The following is a 26,885-nucleotide window of genomic DNA, read 5'->3' as shown; positions in this document are numbered from 1 at the left end:
AGTCTGCTTCCATTTATGCTCCCCTCTCTCTGTGAGCAGACATTCATCTCTTTCCATTTTTCCTTTTTTTTCTTGTTCTTGTTTCTCAGTTTTCTGTTCAAATGTGTAAATCTGCATCTTGCTTCCCCCTGAGTATTTTGGGGAAGGGCTATACCTGCTGTGTATTGCTTGGCAAGTAATTGGCACCCTTAGCACTAATGTGCTTTGTTTGTTTTTAGTTTGCTCATTTGTTTCATGGAGCAGTTAGATGCATAAAAGCAAACTGTTTGTAAGAACTTAAAATGTAATACGAGATGATTAACAGTTAATGTGGATTTTTAAGGAGCAAATCATGCCAAGCCAGCATGTTTTTCTTCTGGATCTTACAGGTACAGAAGAAGTAGTAGTAGATGTGTGTGTATCTTGACTCTGAAGTTTTTGAACCTTCTCATGAGAAGCCTAGGAAAACAATGGACTACTGGAAATCCCCTGAAAAGCATACAAAATAGTTTGGTTATTTTGTTTGAGGATAACAAGAGATTAATGATAAAATTAGGAGGAGATATTTAACGAGGTTTTGTAAAGTCTTCAAGCAGTCTCAGAGGATTCACTGGTTTTCACCAATTTGTTAGATAAATGTCATGTGGCGTTGTGAAGTGGCTCTCCTTCTGGTGGTGACTCTGTGCCTGAAGGATGTGACAAGCTGGCAAAAGAGTGTTAAGTAACCTTGAATTCGGTTCAGTCAGGACAAATGTAGAATATTAGGCTTTGATAAGAGTAATCAGGTGTGTGAGTGGACAGTAGATGAGGATTGGACGGGCAGCAGCTCTGCAGAGGAGAGCTGGGTACACAAACCGATCGTGAGTCAACCAGGTTGCAGCATTGCACAAGCTGCAGATATCGTGCTGGGCTGCCCAAACAGGTGTGTGTAAGTTGGACACGAGAAGTCACCAGCACGCTGGGTCGAGCCATGGTAAACTCCTCTTCAGGGTCCGGTCTTGGGTACTCTACCCGAGAGATTTTTGGTAGTGAGGGGAGAGGTGCCCCAAAGAGAAACAAGTTCTCCCATCATGGTAACTTTCTTGCAACAGCCCCTCAGGTATTTGAAGGAGGTAGTTGGGGGGGAAGGAGGGTGGAGGGGAGCTGTGCCATTTTCCATGCCTCCTAGGAGCAGAACAAGGAGTGGTTCACCTGAACTGCAGTAAAGGTATTCTGAGCTACCCATTAGAAAAATCTTGGATGGGACAAGCATCTCTCGCCAGTGGTTTCTGTGGAGTTGCAGAGTGACTGCTGTGGAACAGCAGATTCTGTTTTTTCTTGCAGCCCTATTCAGTTCTGTAAACTGAAGGGCAGTAAATGCCCAGTGTGTGCTTGCGAAATGCCTAAAACTTTGGTCCTGTTACAAACAAAGTTGGACTTTGAACAAGGGGAAGCACTGCTGGTGAATAATGGTGGTACTGAGAGTAGGTAATAGCAGCTTGGTCTTTTGATGGGAAAGTGCATGTGTGGTTGGCTGCAGACTGCTGGATCCTGTAGCTGCTGCATCTGCACCAAAGCACATTCACTTGTGCAGCATCCACTGTCATCTTCCATCCTGAGTGTCTGCCCCTGCCTGTGCTCTAGTTCATGTTGAGATGCAAGCTGAGTATGTGCCATCATCATCCTTCTTCCCCTTCCTCCCCCTGCCCCAGTCAGTGTCTCCCTTCTTTGCGAGGGAAACTGGGAGTGGAAGAAGAGAGGAGCAGGACTGTGCTGTATGATGCAGTCCAGGTTTTGCTTCAGGTGCACACAGGCAGCTTTGACGAAGGTTTTGCTGCTTAAGGCATGCAAGCTGAAGCTTTACATGTAGGTGGGTTTGTAACAAACTTTGTCAGTGGTTTTTGTGGCCAGATGCATGCCTGTAAAGGACAGAGTGCTGCTCTGCAGGCTGTACTGACCATTCAGTTTCTTCAGTTATAGGAGAATATGGGGAAGTGCTTAATTTTGGTAATACAAACAACACTGTGTTTAATACCACTTACATTAATTAGATGTAGAAATGAGTAGTTGTCTTTGTCATGCATCACACTTCATTGCTGAGCTATTTGCTCCTGGAAAGGAAATATTTTTGTTAGCAATGATCTAGGTGAAAAAATATAACCACTTAATGTATTTCAGTAAAAAATACGCCCAGTGTTTTCTTTGCATTCTGTCAGGGTTTTTTATTTTTCTCTGTAATACTGAAATACACATGCTGCTTTAAGTATTTGCCTTACCCTGTTTTGTTTCAGTCTTGCTGGTCATCTTGTTTATGCATGTATTGTGATTATTTGTTTATCTCTTGCTTCCCAGGAGACAAAGATGGCAGCAAAGTGACTACAGTAGTGGCAACTCCTGGACAAGGTCCGGACCGACCACAGGAAGTTAGCTACACAGACACCAAGGTGATTGGGAACGGATCTTTTGGTGTTGTGTATCAAGCCAAACTCTGTGATTCAGGAGAGCTTGTGGCCATTAAAAAAGTTCTGCAGGATAAAAGATTTAAGGTGAGCCTATGCATAAGTTCAGTATATTTTCATGAATGTTATCTCATTTTCCATGTCTTTGATGGCAAAGTCTTTGATTATTTTTTTTTATTTAATTTATGTTCATTATAGCATATAAATGCACATAAAAATTTCAAGGACTAAAGATTGAACAGATGGTTTATGATAAAGGGATATAGTTTAACTTGAAAAATCAGTGAGCCACTGTTGTTATGATCATTTGGATTAATGCAAAACAGGAAGCTAAAAATCCTGATTTGATGCTGTGGTGCTGTTTCCAAGTTGCAGACTAGATTTTTCAGATAGTGAGCTGTGGAAACAGGAGGAAGGCTTGTCTTTTTTATAGCATAGACTTCTCCAGTCATTAGTAATTAAGCTGTTGGAAGGAAAAGAAGCCTTTGGGCTTTGTTCTTGGTTGTTGCACCTACAGAGTGGAAGGCTGTATTTGAGTAAAATCAGAAAGTCCCCAGGCCAAGAAAGAAGATAATGAATACTGAGCCCGGGGCAGCTGAAACTGAAGGCGAGTTACTTCCCTTCGTTACCTGTTCTATAAACATGATCTATTCTGGTGGTTTTAATAGACTAGTGACTCTTTATTCTAAACAAATAGCCTTCCAAAAAGCTGTATTTTTATTTAGTGATATTAAAACAAATAAAAGTCAAGGCCCATCAGCAAACTCACCACTGCTGTTAGCCCTCTGCTTGGTACTTGGTGTGCTTGACTGCTTTCCCTAATAGTCTGCAGCTAAACTTGCACAAGCAGTGAATGATGCAAAGGTACTGGTTTTGGCATCTGAAATCAATGGTGTGGGTTTTAGCATCCAAAGGCCACCGTTTTCATGAATATAGAAGCATAAGGACAACATACAAAGTGCCACACAATAATCTTGTTGGCGTGGTCTAGATACAAAACTGCCTGAGCTTAAATATAGGAAGGTGAAGCATATTTAAGGAAAATCAGCAATTTGAAACTTCTTTTTTAGAATTTGATACTTACTGTTAGTTTTAAAAATACTTTTAAAGGTTATTGGATGACATTTTCATCATCTCCTTCCCAATTCTCTCATTTTTTTCAATAAGACTTAATGCACAGCTAAATTCACTGGTAATGTTTGTAACTTATGTCCTGTTTTGGTAGTACAATCATTCTTTTGAAGTGTTTTGAAGGAACTGGTGTATGTATTTTCCTTGGGTCCTGAAATTGATGCTGTCATCACCACAGGTATCAGCGTATCACAGATGCATTAGATGAGAAATGAAAGGGGGAAGATAGTTTAAATTGATGTAATCATGCAGATTTTTTTAACTTCTGACTGAGAAAGGCATGTAAATTCTTATATTGTTCTTACATATGAGTTATTTCTCAGCTGTGTTATGTGTTGCAGGCAATTAGTACTGGTAAGGCATGCAATGTGATGTAAGAGTGGATTATTTTAGAAGAATGGAAGAGGTGGAGTAATAGCAGAAGCTCTAAACCTGGTCATGCTTATAAGAGCTTTTTGATCTCTTCCCATTCCATAGTTTTAGGGGGAAGGCCAGGACATTTCCCATCCCATGTCATGTGTGGTGGATGTCAGCTAGTGCTTTGGACCAAGATCTTTGATTTCTTTAGTCTCATGAATTTGAGATTGTGTAGGGTGTCAAAATGAAAACTTGGCTGAGCCATGTTAGTTCCTGCCCATCAGATACTAATAGTTTGTGATGTCTTAATTTTTTTTTAATAAATCAGTATTAGGCATCTAGAATATAATGTAGATCTTTGGTTTTGTTTCAGTAGTTGGTTTAATGGCGTTTTGTTATCTTGACTATGTGTCTTTTTATTGTGAAGTGTTTTAAGAGATTCAGAAATACATGACATCTTTTGAATCTTAGCTAGCCCTCTTTTTATTAAGGGGAAAAGCTAAATCAAAAAAAGCTAAAAAGCAAAGTAGGGTGTTTCCAGCTTGCACTCTCAACTAATTGCCTACGTGTGGTGACATAGTCTGAGAACATCCAGTACCGGAGGCTTTAATACCCTTAAACTAGGTAGAATTAATGGTAAGCGGATGTGCAGATCTACAGGTAGATAGCGTTAATTGAAAAACACATGTTTAAACTTCATAATTTGCATGGGTCACAACTGCAGTAGTACCCAAGTTAAGCATTTTTTCACAGTTTTATCCCAAACTTGTATCCCAACTGCACAACATAATCTAACTTTGTCTCAGCTCCCTAGGTTTTCCTGTTGTTTGTCAATTTAGTCCTCCCTTTCTTTTCACATTCTGATATGGAAGTGTATGTTCTGTTGGCAGGAGGTGTAAATTCCTGCAGGCTGGATGAAAGCCTCTGCCTGGATGGATTTGGAAGCTAGAGCCATGTATCTTGTATCAAGAATAGAATACAATTACTTCAGGGAATGCTACTCTTTGGGAAAGTCTGTCTGGTCGAGGTTGTAACTGCTGGACCAGATACTTTACCAGTTAAACGGGGAACGTTGAATGTCCGTCGGCCGTACAGTTTGACTGCTGTGTGGGACCGGAGCCGCTGTTCTGTTCAGAGCTCTGGCTGCGGCGTGCGGCTGGGCTGTGCCGTGCCACCCCCGCAGGGCTGCCCGCGGCCAGATCCAGGCCCTGGTGAGTGCAGCTCCTTAAGAAACCTGCCACTTCTTACCTCTAATGTACACCCCTGCTTTGACAGTGACGAGGAAAACCCTGTTGTAGGCAGCCAAAGGTGGCAGTGGATTGTTTGATTTTAAATCAACTTTACCAACTTCTGAGGGAAGAGAGGGGAGCACTTTAGAAATGCCTGTCTGCACTGGTCCCAGTGGTGGAGAAGCAACAAGAGTAAAGTAACGCGTGGAAGTTGCTTCCTGAAGTGCAGATGATCAATGAAACTTTCAGCTCTGTGCTTCAGGCTGGTACTTGCCTCTCTCTGTATTCTGATGGATTTATCTTGGTATGCACAGTATAATTCCTTTGTTGTGACTTAGCTCTTAAAAAAGCGCTTTTAGTAAAGCCAGCAGGAAGTCTTGAAACTTAAAGGGCGTAATTCAGAAACTTTAGGAAGTCCCAAGAGACTGAATTCTAGTCTCCTTCTGCGTTTTGTGAATGTGGAGGGGGTTTATTGTGAAGATCTGGAAAATGCACCACAGTTGCCAATTTTTAGATCTGTTGTCAGGAAATAGAGATACTTTTATCCAGGTTTAAAGCTAGCTTGAAAGCAGGAATTACCAGAGGGGGGTTGTCTTCCCCTCCCCCCCCCCCCCCCCCCCTTTTCTTTTTTTTTTCTTTTGCCTTTTCCATTACTATGACAAGTTTCTCAGCAGCCTCCACTGAAAGTGGAAGCAGCATTGGTCCATAACAGAATGAAGTGAGTGTAAAATCTTTGTTAACGAGTTGAATGTTACAATTTCTGTGATGATAAAGATAGTTAGCAATGCTCCTACTTCTTTCTTACTCCCTTGTTGCAGTTTAGTGGTTCTTGAGCTTGGCAGTGCAGTGCCTGCGTGGCTGTGTTTTAAACAGGGTCTCTGAAGTGCTCTGGGTTCTAAAATGAGTATATCTAGAATTCAGTGTAACCTACAGCAATAGTATCGGTACACCAGGGATACAGACAAATGGGTGAGAGGAATATAAATATAGATATTAATGTTTAATTTTGGTTTGCAGTTCTGCTTTCATCAAGCTAGATCTCCATATTAAGTATGAGGAATTTAAGTAACACAATTTTGGACAGTTACATGATACTTAGGTGAGTAGTTCACAAACTCCAAATGGACAGAATCCTTTCAAATGGAAAAATTTCCTAGAGGCTATGTCGCAGCTTTCACAGATTTATACTGTTTTTGCTTCCCACAGATGTGTAAGGATCAGTCCTCATGCAAATCATTGCTAAAGATAAATTATTTATAATTAGTTAAATTATTTGTAAGATTTTCAATTATTTTCATCCACTTGTCTGTGCAGGCCCTTAAGTGACACAACCTGATCGCGATGCTTGAAAATACTGGTAACATAAATTTTCTTGCACTGCTTTTGTTGGCATGTTCATTGGAATATACTTCAGATTAAGAGTCAGTCATGTTACTGTCGAATTCAGCAAAAACCAATAATAAGCAAGCAGGTATGTTTGCATAAATAAGAAATGCTTAGTCTCGTTTTTATTATTTCTGTCATTCTATGCCCATTCTTAAGAAATCCTGTTGGAACGAATGTGTGAATTGCTAGAAATACTTCTCAGCTGACTGAGAATAAATACTTCATTTTTTCATATCTAAATTGCAGTACTTGATATTTCTGCTTTAGTGCTACGCTGTCGCCATCTAAATGATAAAGAGGGTTCTTAATAATCCTGCACCTTTTCAAACAATCCTATCACATTTCTTGTTAATGGCTCACGTAGACCTGAAGTGTGCAGCAGGGGAAAGCCAAATTCGGTAACGAGAACTGTTCATGCCATCCAGTCTGTCAGATCATTCAAGGACTGCCTAGGTTGAGCAATCCAACTGTGTGTCCCCATGGCCTAGTTGCCTGAGTTATTTCAATAGGCAGATCTTCTGGAGGGTGAGAAGATGTCAAACTATAGGGCCTTGATGGTCCATAAACACAAAGCCCTGCATTGATAAAGCTGAGACTGCTGAATAGCAGGCAGTGCTCTTTCCTATTTTTAGCTATGGGAGGAATATATGTTATGAGCATTTCCATGATCTTTTTTTTCTTAAAACACGTAAATTCTCAGTGTTTATCCGAGCCTTAAAACCCAATAAAGCAGCAGGATGGAAAAATAAGTCTGTGATGAGGTGCTGGTTTCTCTCTTTCTCTGCTGGGTGTGTGTACTTTCGTGAGCTGTTTGAAATGCTTCTGAAAGAGCCACAGCTTTCCTTCAGTTCCTGCCTCAAATACATCAAGCTGCTAAGTATAAAAAGATCCTTTTTCAAAGTAGCCCCTATCCGCTATTTGTGTTAATTTAATTACAGCAACTTTCATCATAGCAGCTCATACAAAAAAATTAAAACCACAAGGAAGAATTCCCCTTGAAAAATGACTAGGTGTCTAAGTTCTGTTAACTTCTCTGTTTAAAGTATTCAACAAATTAAAAAAACTGGGTCAACTTTAAAAGGTTATGTGTCTCTGTGTGTGGTTGAAGGTGTCATTCTGTAAACATGCTTGTACAAAAAGTGTGAACCCGTTGGCTAATGAGATGTATCTTTTGCTCTCAGAATCTCAGTGGTTAACAGACCACTGTGAGAGTCAACTTCCAACCAGTTTTAGTTAGTTCCACTCTTGGCTGACCCTCCCTGGCTTATTTTCTTGGCTCTTGGTTATTCTTGGCCATTTAAGATACAGCAGACAGTGGCATGATATTGGAAAAAGGCTGCATTGTCAGGGGGCTTCGGTCGACTAACGTCACTGTTAGTGTAGCTGATCAGTTTTGAGGAGAGACGTACCTAGTAACCTGATGAAAACAAGTTAAAACAAGTCTTTTTTGCAGTCTGTAAGCTCGGGCTATAGATAGTTGTGTTTCTAGTCTTAACAAACAGGAGTTTGACACCTGGCCTCTTGATAATGCGTTGGGGAACCCAGTTGGAAAGCTTTAAGACAAAAGGTATCCCTGTGTCTTCAGTGTGGGTTTGGTCTCCCTTTGCCAGGTTCAGACAGTATGCGAGAAGCATCTTGCCTTTTAGTGTTCTAGCAAATCCATCCTCCAGGCTCTGATGCCTATGTATATTACCTTTCCACGAGAACGTTAAATGTATAGGTGTAGAGAAGCAGTCATCGCTGCTGAAAACTATGATACCACATAGAACTCTGACTTCCTTTGTATGTGCCTGACCTGTAGATCCTTTGAAGCACACGGTGTCCCACTACCCCTTTCTAGAGAAGCAACTGGAAGTTATCACAGAGGTTTAGAATTAACGCTGTCTTCATCTTAAGTCAGTGTTTTAAGGCTTGAATACAATGTAGAGGCTGGACCTGCTCTGGTGTATTCTTGATCATCTTTCCCTGTGACCTCTTGTCATCTGTACAGGTTTCCACTGAAGCAAGGGCTACACTTTCTTTGTTAATGTAATCTCTGTGTGTGAGCTAGCTGAGCGCGCTTATATCTCTATTTCTAAGGATTGTGGAATATTCAAACATAAATGTGTAAGGCCTTTTCTCAAAAGAATGTCTTTTTTGTTTACCCTATCTCACTTGAGTTGGAAGCACTCGTGGGATAAAAAGTCACAAAGGAAAGACATGGCAGTGAGAAATAATAACACTTAAGCGCATTTCTTTTAAGTCTTTGAGGACTTGCACATCTTAGCTACTTTGAAGATCTGAGGAACAGTGAATCACTGTTTATAAGACCATTATGGAGGTGGCACTCTTTTTAAAAGGATGCCTTAATTTTATTGTTAAATAGCTAGAAAGAGCACCTGGAACAACAGTTGTTTCTTCTGACTAGTTTAATTTGATGGCTTGTGTTTGTATCGCAAGTGGGGAAAGAAGGTTGGAAATATTTTCCAGTGACATTAGCAAATATTACAAGCTTCTGTAAAACTAGCAGGAGGAAGATAATTGAGCCTGACTCAAAGCCTCTTCAAAACTATCCCTCTAGTTGTTTATCCATCTAGTCTAGGATGCAGTCCCTCTGGAAGACTGAGGCTATCAGATAGGATTTGCAGAATGGGAGATGCCTGGGCATGTGTTCAGAATATTTTTCCATCTTCCAAAGAGCTGCAGGGCTATGTTCAGTTCCAGAGAGTTCTTCAAGTCTGTGCTTTAACTCTTGTGCAGAGGCCAGATTTGTAGCTCTGGTCCGTCTTAGCTTAGCCAGATTATCAGAGATGTTTACCAAGATAATAGCATTTCTTGTAGCAGTACTTGATTTGTCAAGCTAGCTTTCAGGAGACTTATCAGAGCTGGTTCTGTCGTTTGGCTGTAATTGCAGTTGCAGTGCCTGTCTGTTCACAGCACACTAAAAAGGCTGGGTAGATGCGCGAGTTCTCACTCACAACCTTGTATTTCATTCCATTTTCCGATTTTCTCAAACAGGGAGTTTTGCTAGCGAGCCAAAAATCTGTTTAGCTTTGCTTTTGGCAGTCTTTGAAGTAAGCAGGGTACTGTTGGTTGTACCAGCTGAAACCTCCCTGGATGTACTTTTGTGACCTAGAAGAGATGTAAGAAGGATAAGAAGCATCTTCTTCACTTTGTATTTTGTTAAAGTCCTATATAATAATGTTATATGTGGTTGTGTTATGACTCTTTCAACAGATGTTTTCTAATCTGACAAATGAATTGGATGTCTAATAGGTGTTAATGCAAAATAGGTCTTCAGTTTGGCATGTGGAGATGAGTTGGAGTTTGTATTAAGGGCACTGGTTTCAGTTTTCTTTTTTTAGCTGGGGAGTTGGACTGAAAATTGCTGCCCAGGGAATGCAGTGTCATACAGCTGCAGATGGCCTGGGGAGGAGGAGGAGGAGGTGCTCTTCATCTGCAGACGTGGCTGCGTGTGTGTGTAGAAATGTTTCCACATGTTGGTAGGGAAATATCTCCCATCAGAATGTGTTCTTTGAAAAGGGAGGGGTCAAAAGAGGCCTTGGGGTTTTTTCCCCCCTAGCTCTTGCATGCTAGCATGAGGCGTTTGCGTAGATACATGCCACAGTTCAAGTGGCGCATTTATTTTGGATTTTGAGCTTTTCTATTTCCACAAGTTTTTCTGTGGTACTCCCTGGACTAGGACCAAAGATAGGATTTAAACAAGATAGCTGTTAGCGGTCAATTTTCTCTCTTCTCATCCACTTCTAGTGCATAACTTGAGACTAAAATTAAACCTGTCTTCCTATGTGAATCTACTGACAAACGAAAGGAACCTTAAAATAGATTAAATTTATTAAGTCTTTTGCCCCACTGGTCCATATAGCTCATAAAGCTGCTGTAATAATGCTTTGGTTTTTTTCCTGTTGTCTCTCATGTCTGCTAGAGGAAGTGAGTTCATGTCTGATGTTCGTGAAATACATATACATTCCATGAAATATATATTCCATATATATTCCTAAATTAAGCTGGAGACTGCTTTGAGACATAGAGGTTAAAAAAGAGTAACATTGTAGGAATGCTATTCTGAAATAATGACATTCAGAATGAAGATTACGGTTTAAATGAATTCCAAACCCATTAAGGTATGGAAATGTGTAGCTTAAAGCACATAAATAGCTGTAACTCTGCCATATACTGACAGCGTGCTATAGCTGTGAGAGTGGAGTTGAAGATGATGCAGAATTCCTGATCAAATTAAATTCCATTTTTGAAAGACACTTTCCTTTGACTTTATGACTTTGCTGCCTAAGTGCCTGAGAAGGACTGGTATAGAATACCAGTAATTCTGCATGCAGTAGGGATAACCTTTTTATTGTTCACATTTGTAAATCAAAGTTTTACTTTAGGGAGAGCCTTGTTTGTGGCATGTATAGGTCTGTGTAACTGAGGTGAAAGCTGACTTCAACGTTCTTCATTTTTGGGGTGCTGTGCTGGTGGTCAAAAACAGTTGTGAAAAGTGTGGACGTGGTGTTTTATGGAAAGATCTGTGGTAGCCATTGTGGAGTGTTACCATGAAAACTGTATATCTTTGCCTGAGAATATATCCTCACATTGGATATGCATCTCTGAAATTGGCAGATTATGGGCTGGTGGAGCAGATCTTGCTATTCTCATTTTAAAATAAAGTATTTAATGGCTGCCACAGGTACCCCCTTACTAGCCTTTCTAAGTGCACAGCTGGTTGGAAGTGGACAGTCAAGGGCTGCTGCTCTTTGCTTTGTGAACACAGCCTAAACTTGGTTGTTTAAAAAGAGAAAAGGCACAGTGAAATTTCTGAAGTCCTTCTGAGGCTCAGGGATTTAGTGATACACTGCTGCATGAGGTCATACGTAAATTCTAAGCTAGATTAGGTTTTTTTCATCTTGCAGTTCTAGCTGAGAGGGGTAGGCACATCTAATGCTCCTGAGAGCTGGGTGATGCTGCTGCTATATAGAGCATGGGTATTAAAGTGAATGTTGGGTGGAAATGATGTCCCAGTGGGAGCCTTCTACACCTGTCTCATAGTTAAGGAGAAAAGTATTGTGTAGGGTATAAATAGAAGATTAGCTGATGCTTGTTGAGATAAAAATGGTGCTTTTTGAGACTATGTGGATGTTCGGTGCATGCAGTTGTTACTTCAAGGCTTTTTGTTGTACCGTTGTGTATTCTCTTTTACAAGTCCCACAGCATGAGATTGCCTGGCTACGGAAGATTTAGCATAAACACTTTCTATGTCTAGCAGCATTATGTGCCTGTGGCTCTCACTTGCTTACTTCACTCTTACTTGGTTAAATTATCTTTGGTGCTACGCACCCTTCTTACAGCATGATTAGAATATATCATCAAATAAATTGCCTTCAATTTTTGCTGGTGAATGCAGATTTTTCTTTAAAATACTCAGCTGCTAAATCAGGTGGTGGCAAAATGTGAGTCCTTTTTGATCTCAGTATTTGTGCTTTATTCAAATATTCTGCTGTGGTAACTATATACTTGAGGGGAAAGAAGGGATAACTGCTGAAATGCAAGACTCGGGAAGGACAGAGGAAATCCACCAGCGGCTCAGTGGAGGCTTCCTGAAGCAAAGAGGAGGGACAGATCTTTTTATTCATGTGTCACAGAGACAGCTGTGCTGTGCCTTCCAACCAGTGCCTTGTAGTTCAGCCCTTTTGGTTTTGTTTAAAACCTTGTAAATGAGCTGCATTTTTTATTATCCTTGAAGAGGGCTAACTCAAATTCAGCAAAGAAAATGAGGAAGGTTTAAGGAAATGTGGAAATTGGAATAATTTTTGATTGGCACTTTGTTTTCTTGAGTAGGCCTGACGTTTTGGAACCAACTGGCATGCTGCTTATGGGAAATTTTCAAAGCTTCAAGAGCTGTAGAATTGATTATTTTCTTTGATACTAAAAGCAATGTGCACTGCCCATTCCTGCTCTGAAAGGTGGTACCAAGACATGGGAAAATAGTAAAAGGAAGCTATTTGAAGTGTTTTGTCAAGTATCTGTAGCGCAGAGACAGGCACTTCACACTAGAACTAGCAACTCTGCTGGTTTTTTTCCGATGACTTGGATACTTCCTGCTCCCTGGAATGACTGGGAAGGTGAGATGTGATGACCAACACCATTATTGTTAGCCTACATGATACAAGGAATTCCTTTTCTGCTACTTTACATTGCATGTTTTTGAGTAAAGATTGTTTTGGCTTTATGTCCTGCTTTGGGTTTTTCCCTCACATTTCTGTCTGCGTTATGCAGTGAAATTTGGCATAAGGTTCTCAAGACTAAATTTAAAGGCTCTAGTGGAGGCTGGGGTTTTGTTGGATGGCCTAGACTCCTGTGTGATCTACTGCAGGAAGTAAAACTGAAGCTTTTAAGAGCTGTATCATGTAATAACTCAAAATAAGAAATATTTCTGGAAAAGTAATGAGCAACTTAACTCCATTAAGGAAAATTCTGATTATAGTGCTTGATGCTTTGGTGCCGAGTTGATACTTGTTTTAAAATATAAGGAGTGATGTCAATAAAGAGGTGGTCGTGTATTTGTACTGTTTTTTTGGTAGGAGCAAGGAAGGGACACACACTCCCTCTCTAAGGTGAAGTGTGAGTGTGATGTTTATTGTAATGTTAAATATACGTTACAGACTTTTAAGTAGAATGCAGTCTGCTTTCTTCAGGGTGGGTTTTTGTTTATGTAGTGCCTGGTATAGTGAACTGGGATGAGTAATGAAGGCTCCTGTATGTGTCATGATGCAAATACCCAGACTACATACATCTATGTTCTGTAGTTCTTCTAAAATCTGAAGCCAGGTCTAATTGTTACAGGCCAACAAAGGTGCTCATTTCTCCTCTTAATTTGTGATGTTCCTTTGAAAGCTCAGGACTGGTGATTAGACTGCTTAGTGCTGAGCTAACTAGCCAAAATACAAACATCCAGTCTGAATCACTGAAGCATTGCATTGCCATATGTAAAAACAGCTGGATCTAATTTTAATTATTTTTTTTAAATTCAAAAGGCACTCCGTCACAGAGAGCTAGAATGTGTTTTCCTCCCTAAATTTTAATCATGTGAGGATGGAGACAGAATATCTGACTTGATGTCTTTTTTTAAAGATTAATCTGCTTCTGTTTCTTCATTTGAACATTTGTCCAAAGATCTGTTTATCAGACTGAGTTTGCAGGCCCTTGTGCATTCATCTTAGTTTATGTCATCAGACACATGAGTCATAAAGGTTGTACCAAGTTTTGGGGACTTGAAAACAGGCATCTCATTTACAGCAGATGAGTGTAACAGTGCAAGCATGTTGATTGATTATAAATTAAATTATTTGTTGCAGGCTACTTAGTCTCTGAGAAGGGACAGTGCAGCTCCTCTGAGTGTTGTGGTGGGACATGCATACTTCTTCCTGACCTCCCAGCTGTGCTGTCCACCAGTCACTTTGCTCTTGCTGTGAGGCAGATTTTTTCATTGCTTTTTTGTTTGCTAAAGTTCATAGTGGATGTTCATGTTATCTGCGTGGACCTGGTAAGGTGCCTTAGTGGAAGAGTTCGGTTTTACTGGTAAATAATAGATGCAAATTTAAAAAAGATGTGTAGTAAGTGTGTGAGTGTGGAAATGAGCACTTTGGAGTTTAGTGCTGCGACACTGGAAGGATTCAGTTCAGTGCCTTACATGGATGCACTTGCTTTGCTTTCTGATGTTGAGCAACTGTGTGAGCACATTTCAGATTAAGACTGACAAGGAATAACAAGATGTAGAGCAGGAGATCTGAGGTGAGCACAGACTTCTGAAGAATTCCTGAAAATATGTATAAATACTTACTGTTTTTATTTGTGGTGCTCTGCTGAACATGTTTTATAAATAGTGAGCAATTCTGAGTTGTAAAATTAGAAGGTAGCAAGAGCTGATAATTTTTAGTCGAGGCAATGATATTAGAAGCTCTGTAGTTTTAAAAAAGTAACGGTATACTCTTTCTCAGTTAGAGTCTTCTGTTAGTGCAACATCACAGTAACCTGTACTAGAATTGTCTGTCTGTGAGACCTTGGGCTTCCTTGATTACGCTGGGATTATTAACACTATTCACTTATCATTTAGATAGCTGCAAAAGCAGCAGCGTGAGAGCATATGAAATAGAAATGCTCTTTCCCCAGTGTGCTGGAAACCACAGGTAGGAGATTGGAGTCAGTGTTTGAAGAGCCAGAGCAAGTAGTAAAGAAATTGGTACAATGTATACTTCTGGTTTTTTTTTCTGAAAAGTCAACATAACTTGGTAAAGGGCAAAAAAAGAACATGGTTTGTAGATAATATAGTATATTTTCTGATAGACAATGACTCTGCTTCTGTAACTGCATAACAGGCATAAAGGTTATCTACTTTCACATAGGGCTCACAGATCTAGTAGGACAAGAAAGTAGTATGAGACATAGGAAAACTAGTGCATGGTGAGGGTTGCCTGGAGTGTTGGAGGCATAACAGAGTCGGTGTACTCATTGAGCAATTTCTGTGGCAGCACGAAGGCCATCAATTAGCAGGAAGGATAAACAGTGCAAGGACTCTTGTTTGGAGCTAACCTGATGAGTATCTCTTTGAAAGGGTCCGCCTTGCTAGTGGGAACAGTGTGTACCCGGCGCAGATGTACAGCGCTGTGTGCAGATGGTAGTAGAAAGTCCCTTCCTAGTGAAGCACAGGGCTGTGGCATCCTGTCCTACTGGCTTGTCTGTATGGATCTGCTTCTGGGTAATGAGCCTGTAGGTGACTTCTTAAGAGTGCACCCTCAGCAAGTTTGCAGTCAACACCAAGCTGTGTGGTGCCGTAGACATGCCACAGGGAAGGGGTGCCATCCAGAAGGACCTTGACAGGCTGGAGAGATGGGCCTGTGTGAATCTCATGAAGTTCAACAAGGCCAAGTGCAAGACCCAGCATGGTTGAGGTAATCCCAAGCACAAATACAGCCTGGGTGGAGGACAGATTGGGAGCAGTCCTGAGGAGAAAGATTGGAAGGTGCTGGTGGACAAGCAGCTCAACGTGACCCAGCAATGTCCACTAGAAGCCCAGATGGCCAACTGTATCCTGAGTTACATCAAAAGCAGCATGGCCAGCAGGTCGAGGGAGGGGATTCTGCCCCTCTGCTCTGTGTCATGAGGCCCCAGCTGCAGCGCTGCGCTCGGCTCTGGGGCCCCCAGCGTAAGGACATGGACCTGTGGGAGCCAGCCCAGAGGAGGCCAGGAAGATCTGATCAGAGAGGCTGGAGCACCTTCCCTGTGAGAGCTAGGGTTGTTCAGCTGCAAGAAGAGAAAGCTCAGAGGAGACCTTAGAGCAGCCTTCCTAACGGGGGCCTGCAAGAAAGGTGAAGACAGCCTTTTTCATAGGCATGAGTGATAGGACAAGGGGTAGTGGCTTTTAACTAGAAGAGGGTAGATTTAGATCAGATATTAGAAAGAAATTCTTTACTGTGAGGGTGGTGAGGTGCTGGCACAGGCTGCCCAGAGCAGCTGTGGGTGCCCCATCCCTGGCAGTGCTCAGGGCCAGGTTGGACGGGGCTTGGAGCAACCTGCTCTAGTGGAAGGTGTCCCTGCCCATGGCAGGAGGGTGGAACCTAGCGGGTCTTTTAAGGTCCCTTTGAACCCAGACCATTCTACGGTTCTGTGAATTAAGTTTGGTTGAGACCCTTCTAAATCCAGCTGTCCAGCTAAACACTGTTGAAATTTTAAGTGATTCACCTTTAAAATTATTGTAATTAAATTTCCTTGAATGTAAATATAGCTCAAGATACGGTGGCTCTGTCTCAAGCTAACCCTGTGTGCAGCATGCTAGAATGTGTAGGGACCATGCCTACATAAGCAGGCAGTACCATGTTCTCCACAGAAAGTAACTCTTCATGATTTCATGCTGTTGGGATTTTGAATGCAAAATGGTTTTGGCACCCTTTGCACAGAGCTTGATTTCAACAAAATGTGGAAGAGCATTGTACACTGGTCAGGGGTGGGGCGAGGAAATGAATTCAACTCGAAAGGCACAATTCTGTAGAAATATTTGCGTTTTCAGTGAGTATGTTCCTGCTTAATGCTCCTGTCACTGGGGGCTCTCCTGGGAGCTCTCTTGCTAAAACCCATGTCTGCTCTGGCTGCAAAGAGCAATATTGCAAGCCTTGCTCCTGTGACGGTTGGTCTTGATCTGCAGAGACTAACTCTCAATAGTTAGATGAAGCTGCTGGCATTAAATCCCTGTTCTATTCACTTCTGATAACCAGACACACTTTTATAGCCTGCATTTTCTTGAGCACCAGCTTTTAGCAGCTGCTTGTTCCGATGACATGAGGTACTGTGAAGTGCAAGATACTCTCAGTTGCTTAAAACTGGATTAAATTATAGCTTACTGGGGTAATAGGTTTCATATCTTGCTTCCCCACTTCTAAAATACACAATTATAAATAGTCCATGAAATATAGTAAAACAAAATCTTAAAGGGAGATTGAGATCAGTTACGTTTCCATTGGCTTGTAGTCATCTGGGGGGGTTAATCCTGTAATTTTTTTCAATGTGAAGAGAAAAAGTTCAGAATTTTCAAATGTTCACGAGGAATACACATGAAATACTATGGAGCAAGTTTAGTTTTTCAAGCTTATAAAACTGGCAATAACAAGCATTCTGTGTGGAAATGGGTAGTAGAGCACCTGTATTTAACTTGTCTTTAAGCTTCCCCCTGCCCCCGCCCCAACACAGGATTAATTTCAGCTTCTCAGAAACAGCTAGAACCCATCTTGATTCACATATGCTTTGACCCTCTTCCCGTACAGCAGCTCTGGTTGGTTATCTGTGGCTGTGGAGTAAAGCTGTAGTACTCCTGAGCTGAGGAGAATGTAATTTGAGAGCTGGTCCTGTGCAGGTTCCATCACTTCAGCTGGATAGGTGTTTCTGGCTGCTCTTCAATGCAGCTGGATTTTAGGAAAACGTTGAAACTTCCGAGCATCCTCTTCAGTGCTGTACCGCTTAGGAAAGCTGCACAGTGTTTTCTTTGTCTGTTAAAGACTCGCTGTAGGCAGATGACTTATGGGAGGTGCCGATTCAAATTGAATTCAGTGCCTTTGCTATGATTTCTCATGGAAGTATTAGATAATGCCTAATCCTTGGGTTTAAGAGGTGCTTCAGAAGAAGGTAGGCCCCGACTCGTAGCCCAATGAAGTGTGCTATGTTTGATAAAGGTGAAAGGTAGGTCTCACTTCCTTCAAGTGGGCATAAACCAAACTTTGCTGTTACTATTGTAAATGTTAATGCCTTGGTTGTTCTAACGCATGTTTCTCAAAAACCAAGTAAATGATAGGAAGAGATGGGGTTTGCTGGTGTTTTTATACTCTTCAATATCAGGGCAGGAAAGAGAATGTATCAAGCAGAGAATTAAAAGTCTTGAGGAAAAAAGCTTTAGCACGGAGATGCACTGTTGTATTTGGGCCTGGAAACTGTAATTTGTGATTATCTTGACTGCTTTAGGTAGCAGTAGGTTGATGGTTTAAAAACTTTGTGTTTAGTCTTTCAAGTCATCTTTGTGAACAAATTTTATCAAAGGTGCACCGTAACATTGCTAGCACAGCAAGGGCTTCCTTGTGGAGTGAGTCACTAGTTCGTCCCATCTGGAGCATTGTGATCTCGAAAGTGGTACAGCAGCCCTTAAAAGGCTTTTGGTTCCACTGGAAGCTACCCAGTGTTCAAGAGATACTTGATGATTGTTTCATGGGCATAGTCAGGGTCCTTCAGAAACAACCTGGGGGGTGACAATGGGCCTAGCTCATTTGGCAGCTGGATGTCACCAATTCTGATGTTCCTAGTACCTCTGAATGTATCTAGCTTTCTGAACATTTCTGAACAGAAATACTTAACAATTTCTTCCATCTAATCAAAACTGCACATTTTCTACCTGATTGTGCATAGTTTGAATTTGGTGTAGGTAAAATTCCATGCTTGGGCAAGCAGGACAACTGGTGAGCAACGAGCTAGCATGCAGAGGTTGCAAGCCAGTCTCATCTCACTGCTGGTGAAGTTTGCGAGATACCTTGGGCCAAAACAGGTGCCTGTTTTGGTTATCTCACGTTCTATCTCCTCATGTGACTTCTAAAGTGCAGACATCAGGGAATCTGTTTGTGTAGTGGATATAGGACCAAAGAGGCCACTTCTGGCTTTTTCACAGGTATGCATGTCAGTGGTTGTGTTGATCCCTCTCATCTGTACTTGATCACTCGATACTTCAGAATACTGAGTTGGGCAGAGTAAAACACACATAACGGCTTCCTGGATAAACCTGTTAACGTGCATTATTCTGTCTACTAGTGGTAAATTCAGGTCCGTTTTTCACAATACAACATCTTAAAGTGCTATGACTGAGAAAAGACCATTCCTGCTGTTTCCGCAGTTCCTCACCTTATCTATTGCAGAGCTTTTCCCTTTTACAACAAATGAGGCAAGGGTCCTAAAAACAAAATCTCCTTTTGTTACTCAGCTCCAGGTCATACCCACAGCATGTCTGTTCTGCGTGATGTATGCAGTGGGAGACCTCCTTAAACCATGGAAAAGAGATCTTGCAGTGGAAAGTATGTGGTAAGGTCATTGAAAGGTCTTGCAACTTCCGCTACTAGTAACAGTGGATGTTTTAATGAAGTTACCTTATAAGAATCTCCTTGTAGTACTGTGTGTTAAACACAAAGCCTGTGTAGTCCATTGAAAAGGTGGTAGTTGAGGTAGGAAATGTTTTCCAGTGTGATTTATGTGATTGACTACACACAGTGTCACAAAGTCATTGAGTCTCTTCGGTTTTACAAATGCCTATTTAAAAATTGTGCACAAGTTCAGTAAGAGAGGTTGAATGTCCATTAGGGTCACTGACAACTAGGAACTAAGCTTTTTTGAGCCTTCCTTGGAAGCATCAGGTGATGGCTGCTGTTGACCTGTTGGGTGATGTGGTGCCAAGATAATTGGCCTGACCAGGTTGTCTTTGTCTCCTCAGTCTCTTGTTTTCACCAGTTCTCCTTCTGTTTACTTGCTACAGAGTTTTGTGCAAGTTCTTTTTCTATTCTGGAAGTAAGGTAGAAGCCAGGATGCTACTGCAGCTGTACCCTTTTTATACAGTGGCAGTGTTGCTACTGTCCAAGTTCTTGGCAAAAACTTCAGGTTTTTGTTTTTCCTTTCCTGAAAACTTGCTGATTTAGCATCAACCCTGTAGTTGTGCCCAGGTATCTGACAATGAGGCCAGCGAGTGGATGCTTCAAAGAGCTGGAGAGAGAAGATTTGTGGGCAGTGGCAGGTGGGGTGGCTATTGCACTTGCTGCCCCTGCAGCAAAAAAATCAAAGTGGCTGTGCATCAGCTCTTGAACCAACACAGTTTGCACCTTAGTGTATGCATTGAACTCTATTTCTGTAAGTTCTGTGACTTGAGTGGCAAGTTGGTGAATCAGGTGGTGTCTGAGGAGCCACCCAGGTGTCCTAGCTGCAGGGACAGCAGCACCCAGAAGGGTAGGGTGGGCAGCTGGGTGTGGAGGGCTACCTCTGCTCTGCGAGTTTAAGCAGCTGCTGTTCATGATTTAGGGCCTGGAGGCTGATTCGCATTGCAACATATTCCTAAGACATTGGTTGTGACACTTACCCTGGGGTAGGCTTGAATTCAGAGCTGTCCTAATCCCAGTCAGAAAAGGGAACAACTGAGTCCATAACATTCCTAGGTCTTCGCAGATCCTGGGGGAAGGACTGGGCCTCATGGGAGTTAGGTTGCCCTTGCCCTGCGGTGGTCCAGCTGGACCTGGTCCTTGGGAAACTGAGATTGGAAGCCTGTGAGACTGTAGTGTAGTCTTACGGAATGTGGTTAACGTGCCCGCTTTAAATCCATGGTGCTCACCTGACATGAAGTCATTCCTCTCTGCTCCTTTCTTTCTTTCAGAATTCCCTGTTACTTTTTAGTGTGACTCAGTGGTGAATCTAATGATAGTGCGGTGTCTCTGCTTTTAAAATTTGTCATGAAACCCTACACTTTGCTATGCAAATAGTTACTGAAACTTACTCATCTGTACGCTTTCTTTTGGGGCAATTTAGGCTAGAAGTGAATGTGAAGATTTCCTAATCTTTTCATTTCAGTGCTGTGACACCCTTTAGCCTGAGGAAATGATTTCATGAAAAATGGGACAGTGTTCGAAAAGCACTAGTGCTGACTAAGGAAAAAACCCTCAAGCAAGAAGTCTGATAACCTGTTTTATCAAACTCAAACACTAACTCTTCCAGTAGCTTGTAGTGGATTTGTACTTTGACATAGTTGACTTTCCCTTTAAAGTGTGTGGTAGATGTATTGTGTCTAGCAAAGGTCAACTGGTGAAATTATCTTGCAGCTACCAGAAGGTTGTACTGCTGCCTTTTAATATGAAGATCTATATTTGGGGAAGCTTGAACTGTTTTTATACATAAAACTGAAGAACGAGTGTTGAAACATTCTGAGGATTGTGTGGCTATCATTTGAAATTTGGTAGGGTATTTTATTATTTTACGCTTATCTTAGACCTGATGTTCACACGTCGTAGTTTTAGATTATCAGCATTCATTAGTTACTGTTTTATTTGCTTACAACAAACTTACTGAACCAGGGTGTGGGGAACCCACCAGGAATTTGGGAGGAAGGGCTTATTGTATATGTGTGTCAGGTAAGGAGTGTACATCCCTATTTTAACTTCACTGCTGGAGCTGGAGCCAATTTCCTTTCCCATTCCCCCAAGCCCAGAGGAGGAACTGCCCAGTATCCCTCTGAATTCAGCAGGGAATGTTTAACCTTTTAAAAGCTTGGTCATCTGGGAGCTCATTATTAAGACTCATACTTCTGGAAGATTTAATTCTGCTTGGCAAATAATCATCTGCAGGCAGCTAATTCCACTTGCCAGTTCCACTCTCTCTTTGCTCCCTGCTCGGTCTTCACCTGTCGTTTCCCTTTCGCGTGTCCTTCTGATTTGAATGTTTCCTCCAAGGTCTTAGGGAGTCAGAAATTTTCATTTGGATTGAAAATTAAGAGCCCCTCATGACTTACAGCATCAGACATCTTAGTGTCATGTAGTAATAGTCATGAGACAAAGGAAAAATAAACATTGGAGGCAGTGCTTGTCTGTTCCCTAAATTAATAAATAAATTTTTTGGAGGGTGAGGAGGAATTACTTTTGTTTTGCAAGTCCTTTGGAAACTGTCTGTATGAAACATCTGCTGTATCATATGTAAGAAGAGAAGGCCAAGAGTAATAAAGCATTTCATTAATGTTTAATAACATAGTGATTAGCAACCCAGCAAATGTCTTATGCCTGTGGGAGATTGGAACTTATTTGATTAATAGATTAATTGCAACCTGTTCCGGTTGTGATTGCAGGTGTACATTTCTATGGATGTTGCAGAGTCCCTGAGGACTGATGTTATAGGCATTCCTGTACTTACTTTCTTCTTCCTAGCTGAAGAGTTAAAAATCAAAACATGAGGAAAAATCCATCTGCTGTTTCTATGACAAGAGAATGATATTTACTGTAAGAGTTTTTCAACAGAGGTTCTCTGTGCTACCACTGAAAAAGGAAGGCTATTATCTCTGAAAGCACAGGGCTGCCTTTTAGAAAGTACTTTTCCTTTCAATTATTCTCCTTCTGCACTTCATTTCATTGTTATAATGGACTTGAACCATCTCTCTGAGTTTCAGACCTAGTTCTGTTTTTCTGACTCTGATCTTGGGTACACTGTGATTCCTGGTCCATCTGGACTCGCCAGTGGCAGAGGACAGTAGATGCTGTAGAACTGAAATGTAGACTTGACCTTGTTTGAAACAACTGCTTGAAAATGACTAAGTGAATTTCAGGTTGTGGTCTAGAAGTGACATGATGCTGGAAATCAGTTTGCGTTCCAAGTTTAGTCTCGAGCTTCCTGAGCTGGCAGGAATTTAGAGATGGTATTAAGCCTCTGAGAGGCTCTCAAACTCCACTTCCATTCAAAGAGGCAGTGACAAGCTAGCGAAGAATTTGGCTTCCACCCTTCAATTAACTGCTGAGATACAGGGAGGAAATGAAAGAAGAGCCATAATTTTTCTTCTGTTCTCTCAAGAGATTGAGGCTTGTTGTATGTTCTTTTAAGAGCACAAATAAGCCATTTCTGTCTCCAGTTATAGGAAACTCTGTGTAATAGTTGTACGAGGCTTAAGTTTTCTGCTTAGGGACTGTGTCCTGCACTGGCAAAAGCAGGCTGGAGATGACATAATATGGCACTTGCCATTGCTGACTGCCTTGGGGAAGAGTTAGAAAGTTCAAAGCACGTGGTCCCTTTGTGAGAAGGGATGTCATGCTCAAGTTTATTGGTGGGCAGTAATAAAATAAAAAGTATTAACAGGGTGGAAACAAGGTGTGTGTTGGTATCTCAGATTTTCATCCCGTACACCTTTCTGTCAGCTCGCCAATTACTGCGTGGTTGGGGTTCAAATCTCTATAGTTCTTAAGGGGTTAATGTAGTCTTGCCCACGTTTTGCCATGGCTGTGTGACTTTTTGTTTCAGTCATTACTCTAGAGCTTTAGTTTCAAGCATGTTTTTTTTCTCTCGCTGCCCCTGCCTGCACTTTAATTTCAGCTGAACTGTAATAAATCAGGGGTTTGCAGGTTGGGCGCGCGCTGGTGGCCCTGCCTGTGCTGGGCTGAACCCTGTGCCTTTGGCTTGCCCTGGCCTGGCCCCAGCTCCAGCCCAGCACGCGCTGCCCACTGGCCTCTGCAGGCAGGTCCTGCCTGCTGCTGCGCTCGGAGCTGGTGCTTTTTGCCCTGATCTGTACCCGTGCCAGGGCTGAAGGTCACTGTGCTCAGTAATAAATTTTGGCTAGAATACAGCTGACGCACGCGTTTTGTGTCTCTGACTCTGGGTGTTTGCAGGCCCGTGTTTCAGAAACACTTCGCAGCATAGCCCTGCTGCATATCTCCATCATTTGTTGCTTCAGGATCTTAACGGTCAGATTTTTAGATGAGGACAAATAGTGGAAAGTTTGGCAGCGCTGTGAAACTTGGTAGCAAAAGGAAGCTGGGTTTGGAGCCTTTGCATTGCTTTTAGTTATGTAGTAAAGCAGAGCATGGTACAGCTGCAGTTCGCTGAGTTGCACAGAAATGCATGCAGAGGCATTCTGTGTCTTGGACCCCCTGTCAGCTTCCTCTGCTCGTCCCACTTGCATGGCACAGTGCCTGTGAGCTCGTTGTTCTCATGCTGCAGAGGTACTTGGCGTCTGGGTTTTCCCTTGTGTGAGGGCTGGGATTCCTGTCAATGGCAGGCAGGCAGAGGTGCAAGGAACGAGTAGGGCATGTGAGTGTTTAAAGCAGCAGTTTTATATTTGTACTGTAAACTGCTGATGGCTATCACAGATATTTTTTTTTCTTTCTTTTCTTTCTTCCTTAAGGAAGCCCTGAATGTTACCAATATAATAGTATTGTATCTCTGTCACCAGGACTTTTTGGATTATAGAAGTCAAAGTGCTTTTACAAAATGTTAACCCTCAAAGCTGCTTCTATGCACATGCACATGGTACACATGGGTAGAGGCTGGAACAGGACGTAATATCTGGACTTTCTGACCTGTGCATTAGGCCTGCTGGGCTGCAAGTATTTAACAATTGTCGATGGACCAGCACTAACTGGGTTGTGGTTGTTGTGGCATTACAGCTCTTGTTACGTTGTGGATACGGATATTTTACTAAATAGTATTTGCTTGTTGATCTTGTCTTGTATTTCTGGATTAAAGGTTGTGATTGTATGAATTTGAGACTGACAGGTGTGCTAAAAATGGAGACCATCCCAAATTAGATCTGCTGGTCTTGGAAATATGCCATGACTGGCAGGAGAGGGAGACTGGGGCTTCGTCTTAATCTGTGCCTCAAATGCAAATGAGGAAAACTGTGATCCCTGTTGACATTTATCTCTGCTTGAAATTGCTTGCCTACAAAATGGGCTTGTCATGGGTGGCTAGCTATTGATGACTGGCATGGGCAGATTCCCAGCCCAGGCTTCTGTAGTTAAGTCCCTTTTGCACTTCTTTTTATTTCCGTGATAGCTTGGGGCAAATACAGAAAATTGTAGGAATTAGGTTTTTTTTTCTGTAAAATGCCTGAATTATCATGTATCTGTGAAAGGCAGCTAGTTCTGTGATCCATAGAATAATTTCTGTAATACTTTTGCTGAGAGCAAGAACAGTGTCAAAAGTAGCATTGTGATCGGTGTTTGAAAGCCACCTTGGGATGAATGGGTCAGGCAGCTTCAGGAGCTTTCGGAGATGGTGGCACAGCTTTTATTTTGCAGTCTGTCCCACTAAGCTTAGGATAACCCAGACATACTAGGATTGGAGCTCTAGTAATGACGTTAGTGAAAATATGCTGGTCTTGGTGATCCTACTACCCCTTGGAGAATTGTCAGGTGCTGTTTCTGTACCACAGGCAGATGATGGTGAGTATGATGGCTTCCTCTGTGATCTGGAGTGTTTTGTCTCGGTATGCCTTACAAAGCTGAGTCTAGGAGGTATGGCTCAAATGTTGTGCAAGCAGCTGTCTCCGCAAGGCATCGAGTGTAGATGGCTAGGATCCCATTGAAAGACCTTTGTCAGTAATGCGCCTGCTGCCCTGTGCTCAGAGTCCATCCTTTTTCTTATGGTGGGAGATGGTCAGGATAAAGAGGCTTCTTCCTGCTGTATGGAAACACTTTAAATCTCTGAAGGTCTCAGCCTGAGCCTGTTCTCTGAAGCAGGCTCCCCAGTGCAGCGGGTGAAGGCGAGTGGGGGTGGCTGGTCATTCAGGCCGTTCAAGTAGATGGAAGCAGGGGTGGGGGGAAAGGCATGCCTTGCTGCTTCATCACTGCCTTCATGCCACAAGAAACTAGTTTATTTCCCAGCTTTGCGTGTGGCTCCCTGGTCTGGCTCTTCACGGTGGGAAAATCTGTAGAACAAGAAATATGGTAGAATGGAGAAGACTGATGGAAGCAGGGGAAAAGAGGAAGGAAGCTGTAAACATGACACGTGCAAGAGGACAATTGTATATACCGAGAAATTTGGATCTACCTTTGATGCTTCTATCCATCTATAATGCCAGAGCTCATGTGACAATTACTCTTCATTTTCTGTTTTTCCAACCCGATTGAAGAACATAAGATACTCTGCTCCAGCATTTGAAGGTATTACCCTAAGAAGAATAAAAATTAGTTCAAAAATTGCAAAAATGAGAATAAAATTTAGTGCTGACCTTACTTAAGCAAGAAGACTGATGCTGCAGTTGCTCGTTGAAATAGATTGGTAACTTATCGTGCCTTTCCATCAAAAAGATAACCTCCCTTAAAAGGACAAGACATACACAAGGACCAGGTCATGTCCTTGGTGTGACAAAAGGCAAAAATACAAATTTCTAATTTCTCCCATTTCATCTGCTTTAGACATAACCCTCAAAGAACCTTGTTGAGACTTTACACAGGTATTTCAGAAGAAAAAAAAGTAGCAAAAACTAGTGTGCCCTTTAGCTAAGGAAATTCTGAGGAATTCTCTTCTGATCTGGATCCAGGTGATATTTCTACATCTCATTGGGTATATATTGATAATGTCATGCTGACATGAGCTGTACAAAACCTTCCACCTTCTTTTGCTGTGGTCTGGTTCAGGAAGCTGCAAGTCCATAAGGCATCATTGCTGATGATCCAGTCATTTCTTCTCCTGTTGTAAAAAAGGACCAGGTCGAAAAAGGAGGAAAAGGGAAAAAGGAAAAAAAAAAAAGCAAAGATCCAGGTTAAGCTTGATGAATGCAAACTCCATAGCTCTAGAAATCTCTGGATGGGAAGGGAGAGTGTGTGTGTGGGGGATGGGGCAATGGTTACCCTAATCTGGAAGAGCAGACTAAGTAGTGAGGCAGAAGTGATCTTGCTTTGGTGGTTTTATGTCAATGTCAGCATTAGCACAGCTATGAGGGATTGCAATTGTAACTTTGGAGAGCAGGCTTCGTGAGTCTTTGTGCATCAGCTCCACTGGCTATGCTTTGAAGTTATAAATCTGATGTTGTCTTGGCAATCTTCAACCAAATCTTTAACCTTGATGGGCAGCTAGGTTTTTTCAATATAATGAACAGATACAGGCAGTCTGGGCTGGGAAAGTTGTCTTCAAGTGTGATGAACAGGGTTTTGTCACGTGGGGTTTGCTTCAGTAGTTAGTACCAGTGCGTTTGAGCCTTCCACTAAAGCAGTCTTCTCTATGTGTGTCAGCAGCCCCTTGCCTTCTGGATAAAGAAATCTGTTTTAGATAAAGAAGTCGAACTGCAACAGAAATTTGCTGAGTAATGTGTACGTAGTCCCATTGTTCCTTT

The 26,885-nt window shown here is 41.9% G+C and overlaps 1 protein-coding gene across 4 annotated transcripts in view; it reads left to right on the top strand.

Annotated features, from left to right (window-relative positions):
- The window catches only part of GSK3B (glycogen synthase kinase 3 beta), a 157,881-nt gene that overhangs the window by 56,463 nt on the left and 74,533 nt on the right, over window positions 1-26,885 (top strand). For all 4 annotated transcript variants that reach the window (XM_056341507.1, XM_056341508.1, XM_056341505.1 and 1 more), the window contains exon 2: window positions 2,311-2,504. In XM_056341507.1, coding sequence (XP_056197482.1) covers window positions 2,311-2,504 — 194 coding nt within the window. The remainder of the gene's footprint in view (window positions 1-2,310; window positions 2,505-26,885) is intronic.

The sequence above is a fragment of the Falco biarmicus genome, chromosome 5, assembly GCF_023638135.1.
Source record: "Falco biarmicus isolate bFalBia1 chromosome 5, bFalBia1.pri, whole genome shotgun sequence".
NCBI lineage: Eukaryota > Metazoa > Chordata > Aves > Falconiformes > Falconidae > Falco > Falco biarmicus.
This window is presented reverse-complemented; position numbering and strand designations above follow the sequence as displayed.